General features: G+C 32.6%; 1 protein-coding gene across 2 annotated transcripts; it reads right to left on the minus strand.

Annotated features, from left to right (window-relative positions):
• Nucleotides 1–719: 719 nt before the first annotated feature.
• Nucleotides 720–12,475, minus strand: LOC100264975 (hydroxymethylglutaryl-CoA lyase, mitochondrial). 2 transcript variants are annotated; one of them, XM_010653238.3, is made up of 9 exons: nt 11,851–12,475; nt 9,797–9,983; nt 9,440–9,647; nt 8,954–9,133; nt 5,674–5,754; nt 5,417–5,580; nt 2,796–2,932; nt 1,860–1,975; nt 720–1,354 (listed from the first exon to the last, which is right to left on the minus strand). In XM_010653238.3, exons 2-9 carry the CDS (start codon nt 9,958–9,960, stop codon nt 1,106–1,108), a joined length of 1,299 nt encoding a protein of 432 aa, XP_010651540.1. In that variant the 5' UTR covers nt 9,961–9,983; nt 11,851–12,475; the 3' UTR covers nt 720–1,105. The 2 variants fall into 2 exon arrangements, with proteins under 2 accessions (XP_010651540.1, XP_002263865.1); XM_002263829.4 differs by having other exon boundaries at nt 12,205–12,411.
• Between the last annotated feature and the right edge of the window lie 5,540 nt (nt 12,476–18,015).

Raw genomic sequence — 18,015 nt, forward strand, 5'->3', positions numbered from 1 at the left:
TTTATTTTTTAATCAATTTTCATAATTTTTATTTTTATTTTTAAATCATATATCCACATTTTTTTTAATCTATATTTTCCTAAAATGATCAAACCATCAATATCAATATTTTCATCATTGCTTACCAAAATAAAAACTCAATACAAGGTTTAAGAGCCTATTTGGCAACCATTTTCTAGAACAATTTTATATTCTCTATTTTCCTATTGTTTTCTAAAATAAAAAATAAAGAAAACACATTTGATAATAAAAAAAAAACTATTTTTTGTTTTCTGCTTTCAAGAACTAAAAATATGATATTTTAAAAAAACATTTTTTAGTTATTTTAAGTTGTTTTTATTTATTTTTTGATGATTGTTTTAAAAAATAATAATGTAAACATTTAGAATGATAAAAAATAAAAGCTTAGATATAAAAATTATTCTTAAAATACATTAAAAACATTTCAATTTTCCAAACAAATTTTTATTCTATAAAATATTATAAATAAGTTTTTAAAAACTATTTTTCAAAAATAGTTACCAAACATTCCTCAACTTTCTTCACAAAAATAACAATCCTTTTTAACTTTCTTCATGATTTAAAAATTATTTTAAATCACAAGACTCTTAGATTGTATGCCAGCAGAAAAGACTATCAGATTCCATGCCATCAGAACACAGGGCTAAAACAACAGGATTTACACAGTAACTGTAATTGATCATCTCTTGAGAGACAGATCCCCGAAACAGTGGAATACTTGTTTATTAATTTGAACCCCACCTGGTCCTCAACCTTATCTTATTAGGACAAAACCCCTTACAGGAATCATGGCCTACCCCCCTTACAACGACTCCAACATCCTACACTTTCTCTATTCACTGCAATTGGCAGCCTCTATTTTCAGATTGAGACTTACACACATATCTCAACACACCCATTTCATCTTTGCTTCCAAAAGTAATGGTTACGCCAACAATGGCTCTCTGTTTGTTTTATTCCTATATATAGGTATAGATACATAGATATATAATGCAACATACAGATTAGAAACGACATGTGACAATCATATCATCCTCTTCCAAGCTTGGAAGTACATAGAATAGATCATATGCCTTCAATGTCCCTAAATCTTAGAGGCATCAACATTCACGCGGCTCAAGGCTATGGCTGTCTTGGAACCAGAAGGGCGGCCCAAACGGTTGCTGATGAAATCACCAACTAACATGAGCTTTCCCAGATCGACGTTGGTTTTCACGCCAAGGCCATTAAGCATGTAAACAACATCCTCGGTGGCCACGTTCCCTGAAGCTCCCTTGGCATATGGGCATCCTCCAAGACCAGCAACAGAGGAATCTATGGTGCTAATCCCCATCTGTGGACCAAAAAATCCAAAGGACAATGAAATGAAGAAAGGCCTAATATATCTGCAATTACATTTCTTGGTTACATATATGGTGTTTGAAATTCTACTTAAGCATTACAGCAATCAGCACAAGCACTCTGCAATCACCCTTTTCAGCTGTTCTTGTAGTAGGAAATTAAACACGCCATGTTACAGCCACTTTGCAGGGTTTAGCTATCACCCCAGTAGTAAAGGGGTGGTCCAGTCCCAAATACACTGGAGGCGTTCTGTTGGTGCTTATACAGGAAAGGCAGATTCCATAGGAACTCTTTCCGGGAAAACATAGAATAGGGTTGATTTTTGAGAAAGTTGAAGCAAACTAGGTGAAACCAATCCAGTTCCGATTTAACCACTTCATGCATGAGTCATGGCCACATCACAGGTCATTCTTAAAAACGTATTCCTTGTTAAAGGATAATCAGGCATTAACAAGATTTTTCCTATTTTCTTTAACAATTTCAAGAAGTTTGCATACCTGGAGCGATAGTAAAATATTTGGAAGAGACTGCCCATAAGTGTCATGGAAGTGGACAGCAAGCTTCTCAACAGGAACAACAGCCATTACAGCTTCAAGCATAGGAACAATGGCGCCTGATACATAAATAAATGAAGATTATAGATGATGGTTTCTCTTTCTTAATTCTACTGCATTTAACTAATTATTGACACAAACTATCAAATACATTAAGCTATTCGGAGAGGAACATAAACTATGTTACACACTACAATACAAGCATCAAGGATGGATATACTTCTAGGTGTCAGATCTGTCAAACCACCAAAACTTTAGGACACTGAGAACATCAAATTTTTTAACTTTTCCCTCTTTAAAGACACTAAGCTAAAATGAGCTGTCTGTAACTTTAGCTTGTTTTAGCATTTGTACTTACACTTATTTTGAAGTATCCATAGAACATATCAAATACTTTTAACAGATTATGCAAGCTACCAAATGTTGTTAAATAATTAAGGATGTATTGCTCTCCTTTTCTTCAACATGCCTGTTCAATGTGTCTGAGAAGAAACATATTAAAGCACATCAAATACTTATATCTATCCCATGTCATGTCCAGCAAAGGTTCTTCCTCAGTTTGAACAGAAAAGAGGATACGCATGCCTATTTGAAGACAATAAAATAGGCTGAAATGACAACACAGTTGCAGAACCTAAGAATAGTATTGCATAAACAAAAGCATGAAGAGGAAATAAAACTATTGTTATCATCATAATTACAGACAAGCAACAAAGAGTTGTACTTATTTAAGAAGTTTACAAAGCAGGCCTTTGGGGCAAAGAAAAATTGTTAGTTCAAATTGAAGTTCCATAAGCAGACAAAAGTTATTATTTTTCCATACATCCTAAACAAACAACGTAAATGAATAAGAAAATAAAAGGCAGTTGAGGACATTACCAGGCGTAGCAACCCCAATTGTATCACCAAGGGAGATTTCAAAGCAACCCATATCATAAAGTTCTTTGGCCACATATGCAACTTTTGAGGGAGAAATAGCTCCTTCCACCGGACACCCAACGACACATGACACATACCTATCAAAATGTAATGCCAACTTCAATTCAGTAACAGAAACAGAAACATATTATTGCTTTTCATTGGAAGCATTCAAACATGAGTTAATACATGGAGTAAGGGTTTCAATAAAAGCAAGAAATCCAAATCAGGAAGAAAACCGAGCAACAGAGATAAGTATATTAAATAAATCAATTTAGAACAGATGAACTAATTTCAAGCGAAGGCACTTGTCAATGATAAACCAATCCAGGTGCTGAATTTCCAAAGCATGACAAGGAATAAAACCATGATTGATTTAGAACATCAACAATGAAGTTATTCAACAAATACAAAGTTTAAACATGGCGTTCAGTTCATCATCAAACCATCTCCTAGAAATGGCTTATATAAGATCAGGGAGTAGAAATTGAAGATATTCTGTTAATCCTATACCATACTAAAAGGGAAAATAGTTTGTATTAGACCACAAACTACTATCTTTCTTTCTTCTTTTCAATATGAGATCTATGGTCGAGACAAATAATTGCACCCTATTTTCAGAATTGTCTTTCCAATACTTGACTGCATGACATGGGGAACTTAAAATTAAACAATGGAAAAATATCACGAACCAAATAAGAAAAATAAGAGCATTCACAGCATAGTACTGAACATAGTATAAAAGGTCCAAATGAGACTATAGAGTTTGAGTGTCATTATAGGATTTTTAATTAGATATTTCTCAGTATAAAGAGGCTGGATTTCAAATGACTACCACACAAACCAGACAAACAGTAAAACAGTGTCATTTAATGTCCTACAGGTATGGCTTGTCCAATCTTTAACAATCTGCTGGCAAAATGCATATGTTGGCTGTTGACTTCAAACCTATCTTGACTTGGATATCACTCTGCAATTTGAAACATGAAAAGGCTCCTTCATTTTACATGCAGCTCCAAGGAAGCTGTCAAGTTATGTTTTTTTCCTTGGTAAGTATGAAAATAAGTGGATGAAGGGAAGAAGTGGGCCATTGATGCTGCCTATAGATGACAAATACACATCAGAGCCATTGATTCAGTTTGTGCCTGTAGCACTCACCCTACCAAAAATAAAGTTAGCAAATTCCTGTAGTGAGATTTATTGGGAACAGAAGTGCCCAAAAGAATGGCCCTGATCATTTTTTGACTGAGTGGACCCTAGTACCACCTGTCTGACTGAAGGGCCATAAATGGTATGAGCTGCAATCAGCAAAGGCCTTAATCCCAACTACCTGGGGTTGGCTGAATGAATTCTCCTTTTTCACCATACACCTCTGCCCAGAGCCAAACCTCAACTGGATTACAGAGAATCAGGTTCTTCCTCTGTCCATACTCATGTCCTGCTAGCTCTGACACCTTCAAATTGAATCAAATTACTCCTTCATTGGTGTAAACTCATGGGGTCAGCATTGCATATTGTCAAACCATCTTAGACAACTTTCTCTCATCTTGTCCTTTATTAAGGCCACTTCTACTTTCTTATTAAGGCAAATCATAGCCATTATACTAGTGAGATTGTGGCCCTGAAACTCACCCTGGTAACAAGTCAGCTTAGCAGATTGCTGCAGTCAAACTGATTGGGTACAAAAAGGCCCAAACCAATGGCACTGATGCATTTTTCAAGTGAAGACACTCAAGGTTGAGCTGCCACAAGTCTAATTGATGGGCCCATATGCAACTTGTCATGACAAAAAAGTGAAGCCAGCCAATATCACAATGGCCCCCTTTTAATAATATCTTGTGGAAAACTGAATTAATAATAATACAAAACAGTCAAACATTGTATCTTTGAGCTTTTAATGGGAAAAGTTTCAGGACATGCAATTACATAATGAATCTTTAATACTACCTGTGATTATAGAGATTACTAGTAATATGCAAGCTTTCTAACTTGCTTTTTAATTTAATTCATCTTTTTAGGATATTCTGTGCTATGCCCACAAGCAGTTGTGAAAAAATAAATGAAAACATACAATAACATGATAGATCCTCACTCACAATAATCTACTAGATAAAATTAAGCTGGTATTAGGTGTAAACATGTAAGTAAGAACCAATCTCTTAAAGATGACACTAGTAAGGAACACTGATGGACTTCTATAAATTGGCAGGAATTTGAGCAATAATTAAGGACCAGACGAGAAACATGTATAACCCCTGCCTAGCTACCAGCATTCTAGTGCTCCGTTAGATGGAGGCCAGATACCAAACAAATCAATTTTTTATTAAACTTCTTCCACAAAATATTGAAGTTTATCATTTTTTTTCTATTCAAACCAAGATGGTACATCTTTTAGATAATCTATTAAATCCCTCTGAGAAAATTGCATTATACCATAAAAGAGGGAAAAAAAACAGACTAGATCTAAAATGTAATGTCACCTATAACTTAGTCAATAGAAGTCAAAACATGGAGCTTTTTCAGGTAATCTGAAGAGAGAGGAAGGGAGTGAGAGGTTCAATATGCATAAAGATTAGGCATACCCACGGACAGGAATTGAGAGTTTTTTAGCAGCAAGGGCAACAGCACGATAGCGAGTGAGACTCTCTTCAATACTACAATTGATGTTTGACTTTGAAAAGGACTCAGAAGCTGAAGCAAAGATGGCAACTTCCTTAGCACCAGCTGCAATAGCTGCTTCAAATCCCTACAAGTAGTTGATATGAGAAATTCCCTCACATACAGACAGAATTGCTTTGAACTCATGGTTTTTCCCCTTTTTCTGGAAACAATTACTCACTTTTAAATTAGGTGTCAGCACAGGTAATCTAGCACCCTCCAAATTCCGAACTGCTTCCATAACATCCTTTGCATCTGCTAACTGTAACAAGATAAAGAAGGAATAAATTGTATACCATTCAATTCAAGAGTCTGTAAGACACCAATAGAATCCAACATCTAGAAAATACATAAGCATAAAACGGAAGCTTCAATTTTCAGAATATCGTCATGAGGTTAGTTTGAGAATCAAATTTAACCCAACACCCATGCACTTATGTGCACAACAAATGCATAGAGACAGAGATATGTCTCTTCTTGTATAACTGATAACCCAAGCTAGAGTAATAAATAAAAACTAGTAAAATGGAAGAACAAGTACCAAACTAGAGCAATCACTCTATAATAATAATAATAACCAGTAAAATGGAAGGACCAGCACCAAACTAGTAGAATCACCATAAAAGAATGATAACCAAGACTAATTATTGTGTCAAGTAAAATGGAAGGGACCAGTACCAAACTACTAGAATCACCGTAAAAGAATAACAAGCATGGACTAATTATTATGTCAAGACCCAAAAATCTCAACACAAGCTACAACCAATTTTATTTGGACATCAATGTGCTGTGGGCAATAAAGCTTCCCTAACCATATGTTTTTGCTGGCCCTTTTTCCATCAAAGAGGAGATTAGTATTTACACCGTGTCGTTCCTTTAATTTCAGTTCCAGTACAATTTGAGCTTACCACCATAGAACAGTCATAAAGTTTTTCTCCAGAACTTTCCCATGAAAATTCTCAGACTTGTTACAACCATCCAATACATCTAAATATCACATATTATGTTCCGTGCTCTAGCGATTATAGTTCATTGATTTAGCATAAACGCTTTCCTCACTTTTCAATGATAAAGCATAGTCAATTAGAAAATGATTTCTTGTGCAGGAAAACAAGAATTGCTTTTCCATTCAACATTTCAGACAATGTGAAAAACTGATCTTACACCTTGATCATAAGGAAGAAAATTCCTAATAGGGTAGTTCAGCATGAAATCTTACCATGGGTACACAACATAATTGATGTTTCCACAGTATTACTGCTTTCCAAGCTGACATACTCATTTCTCAAGGGCAATTTTCTACTTCCCTTATGATTGTACACTATTAGTTTGTTTTGCCCTGTGCATTTTTATCCACGGGCTAATTTGCATATTCATGTGGTACTATTTTTCTTTTAATGAACCACCACACAGAAGATATTGGGGAATTATGCACTTTTATACTAACTCTGCAACATCTGGCCATCTTGGAATGCTAATCTGCTGCATTAGCTGTTTATTGACTGGGTACTTCAACTTGGAGCAATGCAAGTGAGATGGTATTTTTTTATTCTTTTCTTTTTTGGTCTTTTTTCCTCTTTTTTCTTATGAAGATCTTTTATCCTTCATAAGCTGCTGCCGATGTTTTGCCAAAACATTTTGTTTCATACAAAAACTGTTGGACAATGTCTCAAATTCTCTAAACAAAAGAGGCATCACCCACACAACCCTGAACACGGAAAACAGAAAATTCAATAAAACTCTTTCTTTAGCACAGTGCACAAGAATGTGATCAACTAACTCTTAATCTTCCTTACAAAGAAACCACCGGTTCACTAAAGACCATCCTTTCCTTTGCAGCTGATCAAAAGTCCAAACCTTTCTCCAAGAAGCTCCCCGATAAAAAATAAAAATATAAAATAAAATAAATAAATAAAACCTTCCTTTTGTCAAGGCCATCAAATTCCAAATGGCCCTTTTAGGGAACGCTTATGATCTTTCCTGCCCCAAAAAAGTGTAGAAGGATTTGACTGAAAATTTATCCTTTTTTGCAGCCATCCATTCCATCCTATACTCCTAGCCCCTTCTCACAGCCTTGCCTTGAAGCCTTAAGAGGAAGGCCTCAAACCCTTTCCATCAATATTGTTAAAAGCAAAAAAGCAATGTCAAGGCAATAAGACTCCTTTTAGTCTAAGGTAAAAGGCGAAAAAATAAGGCGATAACTTAACTATATTAAGACAATAAAGAGTATACATATAATTACCTATTCGATACTTAACCAACGTAAACATCGTCTTCAACAATTAACACTACTAAATTTTCATCCTTCATGGTGTTTTATAGAATTAACAAAATAGTAATAATTATTCAAAGTGTTAAATATTATACCTCACATCATAAGAAACATCATATTATTTAGAGAAGTTCATCTTGTCCAAATGCATATTCTAATTTTCTAACACCCAAAAATCAAAATTAAAAAAAAAAAAAAGAGAGAGAGAGAGAGAGAGAGAGAATAAACATCCAAGAGAAGCTTTACGCATCAACATCATAGTCATTATTGAAGTTAAAATTGTCATCACTTCCATCCAGACTAAATTGATAGCTCTCCATTTCATTATCACTATAATTGATAATATATACTCTGTTTTAATCTAATCTTAGATTGAATTAAATTACAATCTAAGTATGTTTAATCATAACTCATGGTCAAAGGCAATCACCTCTATGCCTTGAACCTTATCCCAATGCGACCATCTCTATGCCTTCAACCTTATCCCAAGGCGACCGCCTAGGCATCGCCTCTTTGAAGCTACCTCGCTTAGGTCTTCAAGAGGCGACTTTTATTTGCCCCACCCAACCTAGTGGCGTAGGCTACCTAGGCAATTATCTTTGATAACACTGCTTTCCATCCCTCAATCATTCAAATGCCTTGAAAAGCAAGGATTCTAATGACTTCCCTCATCTGTTAGATCTCAAACAACCACCACTCATGCATCTTTTGTCAAAGCTATGATGCACAAAGAGGGGAAAGACTCTCTTAGAGTTGTATCACCACACCATTTATCTTTCCAAAATTTCACTCTTTTACCGTTACCCATAATAAAGGAGGTTTTATTGTTAATACCCTCCCATCCTGATGGCCTTCCAGAGCCCAACTCCAAAACCATCTACACCATTAATATCTTATGCGATTTATATTTGTGAAAAATAAAAATTAGTAGACCATACTTTCCAATACTATATAAATAGAAAATCCACAATTACAAAGAAGAATGAAAGACCCTTCAGGTAAATAGAAAGAAAGAAAAATGAAACTAATTGAAAGTCATGGCTTCCAACAATAATTCCCCATCCTAGGAATACAAATCCAAGGCAAAGGCATGTAAATTTAAGAAGTCAACATAAAACGCACAATACTGAATTTATAATCAGTAAAACTGGTGCCTTAAAGAACAAAAAAGAAATGGCATCTGAATTACCTGAGGTACCCATTTTGGCGACACAAAACTTGTAGCCTCAACAACAGGCAATCCACAAGAAACTAGCCTATGGATTAGTTCCACTTTTACAGCTGTAGGTACAATATTCTTCTCATTTTGCAATCCATCCCTTGGACCAACTTCCACTATCTTCACAAACTTTGGTATACCTCCTAAAAACTGCTCTTATCAAAGTACAAAAATAAAACATAAAATAAAATAAATCAGATGAAACAACTCCAGTAACACAAAGATTGTAAAATGCAAAATTATATTATTAACAAGCCAATAAATCACAACACGAAACTTGGAGTTAAATGCAACTTAAACAATGGGCTAAATGAAACCCAACCTTCCATTGGTCAGCTCTAAGAAATAACGTGTCAAAGAATCTTATTCACCAAACCAAGGTTCCAAATACTAATCCTACAACTCAAGACAAATAACAATATATATTTATATAGCTCTATTCCATTAATGAATCACCTTATTTGCCATGCCCCTTACACCTTTGTTATTGCATTGGAAGCCATATTGGTGATCTGAAGAGTACCATGAATCACAACTGCTTCCATACACCATGCAACTCCTGCCCTGGCTTGAAGTCCTTCGTTTCAAGGAGTCTCCTTGTGATGTTTCTCTTGTTTGTCTTTTCCATTGGAATGCCTCTCTTGTATAGCCTTCATAATCTTCACTGCAAATAAACAAGGATTCATAGTGATGTAAGATAAAGTAGGAATGACACTTTAGGAAGTAGAACAAAATTAAAAAAGAAAAAAAAAAAAAAGCAATGCCCTAAAACCCAAAAAAGCAACAGACACAGATCTGTGAAGAGACCCTTACTTGCAATTATTGGATGAGCTACAAGTCCTCCCGTCAATCCAGCAGCTTCCCATCCCCATATCCTCTGCTCTGGGCCTGCAAGCATTAGAGGAGAACCTCTGGAGATCAATGGTACTCAGGCTCGACAAGTTGTCAAGACCAAGCGGCTCTTCCAAACTTGACATCGTGGCAGAAGATACAAGGGAAACTGGAAAAAATACACAACATAAGTAAGTGTCCTCTGTGGCCACTTATCTAAGATCTCAGTTATTAGCATAAGATTAACAGCAGTGCATCTCATCTCAAGAAACGATAATTACAAACATTGTCAAGAATTAAAGCACCCAATTCCAATATGATAAAATAAGCTTAACATATTGAACTCAACTATACATTTTAAAGGTGATAAATTCAGTAACAGAAGTTCTACAAGAAGGTTCTTTTAAAAAGGTAAGAAAATATTAGGAATGCAATCATAGTCCATTGTATTTTTCCTCAGAGCTTTAACTAAAGTTTGTTTTTCCTGATGTTTTTGTGTTGGCCTGCAAGTTGAATTGTCAGTATAGTACTCTCATAGAAAGTTCCCTTTCATTTGACAAGCATGCATTGATCATATTTTTTAAACTTAAGAATCAATCTGAATATTGTGGAGCAAATTTATGAAAGTAACTCATTTTTTATGACTATCATGCTACTATTACTTGTTAGTACAAATAGCATGTTCCTTTAGCTAATAATATCCAATGTACAGAAAAAAAAAAAAATGATTTAAGAAGACCCTCAAAGCAATTATGACTTCTATGAATAATAAAGCGTGGTTACCCTCCTTTTTTTATTTTTTTATTTTTCTATCTTTTATTTTATTATTATTATTATTTTGATAGGCAAAAGAGAAAACATATATTAAAAGCCCCTACAGGGAGGTGTAGCACAGTACACACAAAGAAACAAAAAAACCCTTCTCCTCACTTTTAAGCTCAACCAATCTACAAAATCTAATATAAACATTGTGTGGTCCACTATATATACACTAACCCAATTTACAAAAGTATACAAAAAATCGGATTTGATTGTTTGGTCAAACTGCTCAACATCATTAAAAGTCCTTTTGTTCCTTTCCTTCCAAAGAATCCACAAGTACAAGGGAGCAGCACCCTCCATATTCTTTTCCGTTTTTCCCCACAAAAGAGCCATGTCAACACAAGAACTAAAGAATGCATAACCCACTTCAAACCAAAAAGAGAAAAAATCAGGCGTCACACCATTCTTGCTTTGGAACAATGTAGAAGCGAGTGGTATATCATTTCCTCTTCACCTTTGCACAAGTAACACCTATTCAAGAGCGTCTAACCCCTCCTTTTGAGCTGGTTAAGAATTAAAATTCAATCCCAAGATGCTTCCCAAGCAAAGAAACTCGCCTTCATTGGTGCCCAAGTCCTCCACACGATATCTAACTGAAAACTTACACCTCTTGGATTCATTACAACTCGGTTTGTCGTCCACAAGATATCTAACTGAAAACTTACACCTCTTGGATTCATGACAACTCGGTTTGTCCTCCACTTCCTTTTTAATTGTCAACGATTGTAATTTCCAAGAGAAGTATGGTTACTTTCATATTTGATTAACTCATATGCATTGATTACCCCCAACAAATCAATGAACACAAGTGAGGAAAAATCAAAATGCAAAGAAGTACCAATGAAGTAACCTCCCAAACTTGTCCTAGACAGCCAACACAAATGCCATTGAGAATGGCAAACTCAATGAAAAGATTTCAGAAAATAATAGCATCACTATATATGTATATAAACTGATAAACCAAAAATTCAAAATTCTTATTGCCACCAATGCATTGTATGTTCATCTCAATAAGTAGAATAAATATACATATCAAGCACAGTTCCAAGACAAAAGGCAGAGTATGTTTCAGTTGCATTGTTGCAGAAGCCCAACTAGGCATTTTATACTCCAATGTAATGCATCCATCAATGCTCCAGAACAGATGAGTACATATTCTAAGCAAGAATGAGACATATAATAGTAATTAAAGCTCTAACCAAATCAGAAAATACCAAAACTCGAATCAGTTGCGTATCGTTTTTTTTCAAGGGTACTTTTCCCATTTTCTGGAACTCAAACAAAACGATATTTTCGGAACTTCCAAGACACAAACCAAGCAATGCCGCAATTGAACACAAACCCCAAGTCCCAACAACCCAAATCAATCATCAACACAATCACAACTCAAACACTCCACCTAACACCAAAAAAAGAAACACCGTTTCGGTTGTACGGAGAAAACCCAGATGAAAAAACAAGAAAAGTTCCAAACTTGAAAGTTCCCTTGTTTGTTGTCCTTTCCTGAGTTTTCTCGGCAACCAAACAGGGGAAAAGAAAGAGAAAGAGAAAGAGAAAGAGAAAAAAACCTGGAAAGGAAGAAAGGCGGACGACGGAAGGTAGGGTTTCTTGGAGAAGAAGGAAAGAGAAAAAGAAACCCTAGGAATGGAATTGAAGGGCGTAAGGGGTTAGCTGAAGAAGGGGAGAGGGGAGGAGAAGGTAAACAAAACGTGACGGAGTTAAAGAGAATAGGAAGGGTGTTTGTTGACGAACCTTTATTATTACAAATCTCTCCCTCAAGGGAGTGGTGGGAAAATGGTGGTAGGTAGTTTTCAGTTGGAAGTTGGCACCTGCCTTCTTCCTTCTTTAATTTAACCCTTTTTTCTATTTCATATACTTTGAAAAATAAAATAAAATAAAATAAAATAATTTCATATAAACTTAGAATTTAAGAAAAATATTTTGGTAAAATCAAGAAAATGTTTATTATGATAAGAACTAAAAATATTGTAAGTTTATAAAATAATTTAATGGCAAAAGTGATTGAAATGACAAGGAAATGAAAGATTTACAAAGGGGGTATGGTATGATTCTAAGGAATTTGTGAAAACATTTTCAAAGAGTTAATCAGTGCATTCCTTTTAACATTTTCTGAAAGGGCATCTCAAAGTTTCCCCATGGTTAAGCTTCTTCAGGGAAAAAAAAAAAAAATCAATTAAAAAAAAGATTGTTTTACCTACCCACTATCAGTGGCGGGCGCAAGGAGGAAAACTAGGAAACAGTCCACACATGGATTTCTTTTTAGAAGGCAAAGTTGAAAAAATTCAAAGGAGTTTTGGGCGAAATAGTATTTTTATGAAAATAAAAAATTAAATTTAACCATTTTTATCAAATTTATAGTTTGTCTTTTTCTTACCGTTTAAGAGTCATATCATTATTTTATTTTTTTAAGTTAAGTCGATTACCAATTAAGATTTCATTTTTAAATTGACAATTGGACTTCATTTGTAAATCGAAATTTTAATTATTAATTGAAGTTTCATTTTTATGAGATGATGATGTGGCACTCACATGATAAGGAAAGGGATCACATTAAATGAAAGTTTTAAAAGCAGCCTAAATGTAAATTTTTGTAGTTAAATGGGCAATTTTGACCCAAAATTCCAAAACATGACCTACTTTAGTAAAATAATAATAATTTATTAAGAATAAATTGATTAAGTATAGTATAAAAAATATTTGATATCTTTGATTTATCTTTTATTTATGGTGAGAAACAAAATTTATGAAGGATGTTTTAGTAAAAACAATTAATGAAAACTAATGATACTTATTTATAATTTTTATTAAAGCTATAGTATTTCAAAATATTTTCATATTAATTTCTTTTTTAGGATTGTTGAAATGAATTAGTATCTTTCACATTTTTGTTTTAACATAATTTTTTATAAGATGGTAAAAAAAGTTATCAAACTCTTTTAGCATTTTATTTATTTCTAATTCATATATGACAAATATATATAATTTATAAGTTTTTTTTTTTTTCTAGCAACATTTATCATTATAATTTTATATTTGGTAACACTTGAAGATGAAAGAAGACCATTTTGATTGAGATAATATTGGTAGCATGACATGGAGTTTACATGATAATGATTGCAATTACGAGCATAGGTCTGTTGATCCCTTCCCACGATCTCTTCATGGATGAAAAACTCCAACACTCGTGTAAATTTGAAATCCACTTTTGTACCTAATTTGGAACATCATAGAACTTTTGTATTGGAGTATAGTTAAATATATGATAGTGATCATAAGTTGAACTCAAATCCATCCCATGATGTGGTGGAAACTACCAATAAGTCATGGAAAAAGAAGGATGAACATTAGTATTATTAAAATGACTCATTTTGTTAAGTCCCTATACTCACGAACTCAAGATTAGTAAAAAGAGACTTCTTGTCTTTGTTAGATTTTGTCGCCTTCATCTTATGGTTAGTCAACTCTTAGAGAGTTATGGTTTTCGATCATCCCGTAGTGTATGTGCAATTAGTTTTACCAAGGAATGGACTCCATGAATATTGGCTTTAGTCATATTATCCTACATCCCCTTTATCATTGTTATTATTATCACTATCTCCATTGTTATCTTTAAGTAGCATAACCAAAACCAAAAGCACCATTAACACTACTTTGCCCAACACCTTTAGTGTGTAACATAAGAAGGTGGTCTTGGTGGTTGCATTAGCTATTCAAGTGAAAACTTCATCTCTCTATTGTGATTGTCACTCCAAACTTCTTCAAACAACTTTTCAACATCAATGTCAAATTCATGAACATGTGTGGCAATTTATGGATTAGGTTTCCCGTCACCATCAAATAAGTGTTTAACCCATTGAAACAATCCATCCTTCTTTAACCCGTCAAAATAACTGGTCCTTTTCTTTTCCTTTCTTGATTGAAATCTCTAAGAAATATAAGAAAGTTATTCCAACACCTTTATCATTTTCAATCTTCATATCTCCAAACTTTTGTTACAATCTATAATAACAAAAAACTAATTGTTGAAGCTTTAGGTAAGCAAGATGATTTGTTTTGTGTAGATTAAAGTCAATTTGCTCTCATTCCTATTATAGACTAAAAGATAATGTAGTTTATGACAGATAGCTAACTTCCTTAATATATGAGCATTGTTCCCATACACGAACCGTCATTCAATTGTAAACAAATAAATGATATAAATACATGTCTAAATACATAAATAATAATTAAAGTGCTTTGATTTTAGCATTCTACTTTTCCCACTCGTAACAAATTCTTATCCATAACCATCCATTTCTATCTTTGAAGTAATTGTAGCTTAATCACCTAATCCTTTTTTTTTTTTTTTTTTGCAGCTAAAAAAAGTATGAAAAAATGTTAGAATTGTTACAAACATGGTCGATAAGTAATATTTATCTTGCTAATACTTAATAGTTGTTATATACATGTAATTATCCACTTATTGTCTTTTACATATCATGTTTTTGAAGTGAGGGAAGGATACTTTTGTAGAGATATACTCTTATAAATAAAGAATTTAATTATCAATCACCCCATGGTTTTTTTTTTTTGATAGAACCCCTTTGAACATTTCTTTTTTGTCTTGTACCATTTGATTTGTAGGGTAATGGTGCAATTAACATTATTGGATTTCTTTCATTTGTGCAACTTGTTTTATTTTTGCCTTAATCTTTTGGAGGTGTCTTTTAGCTTTGTGTTTGAATGCGGATCTATGTGTGATAGAAGATACTTAAATCAAGTGATGACTCTAATTTGAATAATATAACCACAAAAGAAAAAAGAAAAGAAAAAATATTTTTGTCTCCCTTCATTACAATGCTATTTCCCACTTTTACTACCTATTTTTTGAGTTGTAAATTTACAAAAATAAATTAAAGTAGTAAACTACAATTGAAAATATAAAATTATATATGCATATATAAAGACAAACCATATACAATTAAAATAAAAAATAGGACAAATTAAATAAAATTAAATATGAAAATAATTTCTAAAATTAAACTAACTCAACAATTACTTTGAAGTAAATAAATTGTGAATTTGTATATATAAATAATAAAGCATATATAGTTAAATTAATTTAAATCAAATATAAAACTAATATCTAATTTGAAATAATTGAAAAATTACTTTCAAGTAAACAAATTTTACTTTTATTGACAAACATCCCTAATAGATTGGACATTGAAGGTGCATGAAGTATATTTTATATAAAGAATGAAAGACAAGGAAAAAAATTGAAATCCATTAAAATTTGAATTTAGTTTTTTTCCAAATTTATTTGATTTCAAAAAAATTTGAGGAAAGATACGAAAAAAAAAAAGTGAAGAAAAATAAAAAATAGAATTAAAGCCAATAAATTATTTTATTTATTACTTCATACTTATTTTATTTATTTTAATTCATCACTATAAATATTAAATAAGTTAAAAATATATAAATTTTTAACTAATTTTAATTATATTTAATTTTTTTTAAAATTATAAGAGAAACAAATATGATAAGATAAAGAATTTGAAAACATATAGATAATAATATTATTTTAGTTTATTATTTTATTATTTAACATTTACCTATGACTAAGTCAAAAGATAATTTATGTAGTGACGAAAAACTAAAAATTTGAGTCAAAGAAAGCACACGCCATGAATTTGAATTTGAATTCAAACCGACAAGGCGGCTGGTTTGTTTTAACTTTTCCCACTTGTTTTGGAGGCAGACAGAATTTCTCAATTTAGTTTGTTTTTTCAGAGCACATAAATCACCACGAACAGCTTCCTCAGAAATTGTCGGCGGACTGCGGATATTTTTTTCCAACGTCCATTTTGTGATACAAAATTTTTGTATAAAATTGGATAAAAGACCAATATATATATATATATATATATATATATAAAAGGTGAGTTTATATTTTAAAGTTGTGAAAACCGTTGATCTTATATTAATAAATTTGACCTTAAATTAGATTAGTTGCTTCCATATCAAATTAGAGTATTAATTAACTCACACATACAAAAATAGAAAATAAAGGAAAAATATAAGATTTTAACTTGGTTCAACTATTAATACGATCCACATACATATATATATATATATATAAAAGTGCATCAATACTCAACAACCCACTCATCAAAATGAATAAGAACAATTATAATAGTGAAACTTTTAGTAAACAATCTCTCAATTTTGATTGCTTTTTCTTTAAAACAAAATCTTAAATATAAAAAAGTTAAATATATAATAAGAACAAACTCGTTAATCATTACTTAAATATATATATATATATATAAAAGACAATGCTCTATTCAATCCTATGAACCCTATGAGTTTATAATAAAAAACTCGACTCTCATGAGTTGATCAGATAGTTTGAACTCGATATATTGAGTAAAGCAAAACAAAATTTATTCAAATTTTACAATTCAATATCAAATCCATTGGATATTAAATTTTATACTTTTAATATAAAAAGAAAAAACCTGTTTTTTTAAATAACGTTTTTTTTTTTAAATAAGGTGTTTGGGGTAGGTGATGGTCCCAAAGTGCTTTTTAAGACAGTAGTACAAATAATTTTAAAAAATTATTAATAAAATTTTGTCAAACATCTCGTTTTTAAAAAACGCCTTGCTAGGATTTGAATGTATGATAAATTATTATTATTATTGAGGGTTATATTTTAAAATTTAAAATATAATTCATGGGAGTAGCCGAGTAGGTGAGATTTGGGGCTGAAGAAGGATGTGGTTGTCCTGGGACGGCAATGTGTGGCCTGAGTTTGAGGGCCCACATTATAAAAATGTGGTTGTTGTAGCGTCACACGGAAGAATTCGCATCGCTGATTTCCCCAGTGCATGTAGCGAGACGCCCAAGCAACGCGGACTGCGCAGCTCTCAGCCTCTCACCTCAACCCCCACGTGTCTTTCTTTCAGTGGCTGTGATTGAATATCTGGTGGGCTGTGACAGTAACTGCTCGTCTGCACCTTCCGGTGAGCCTTTCACCAAAATAAAAAATTTGATAACATCTCGTTTTGTAAGGATGTGGTTGGAATTTATTTATTTTTTTTATTTTTATAACCGTGGATGTGGTTGGAAATTTTTGAAGATAATACTCTAAAAACCCCAGTGTTGACATGTGTCTCGTTTTTATTTTGAAACATTGATTTTTGAAGAAAAAAATAGAAGTTATTACTTGTTTTTATTTATTTTTAAAAGTAAAGGAAAATAAAAAATAAAACACTTTTTTTTTTTATCTCAAATAAAGATTACTTATTGAAAAGGTACTATAAAATAATACTCTTAAGTTATAAGAAAATCTCTACCAAGTAAGTAAAAAGAAT

The sequence above is a fragment of the Vitis vinifera genome, chromosome 6, assembly GCF_030704535.1.
Source record: "Vitis vinifera cultivar Pinot Noir 40024 chromosome 6, ASM3070453v1".
In the NCBI taxonomy this organism is placed as follows: domain Eukaryota; kingdom Viridiplantae; phylum Streptophyta; class Magnoliopsida; order Vitales; family Vitaceae; genus Vitis; species Vitis vinifera.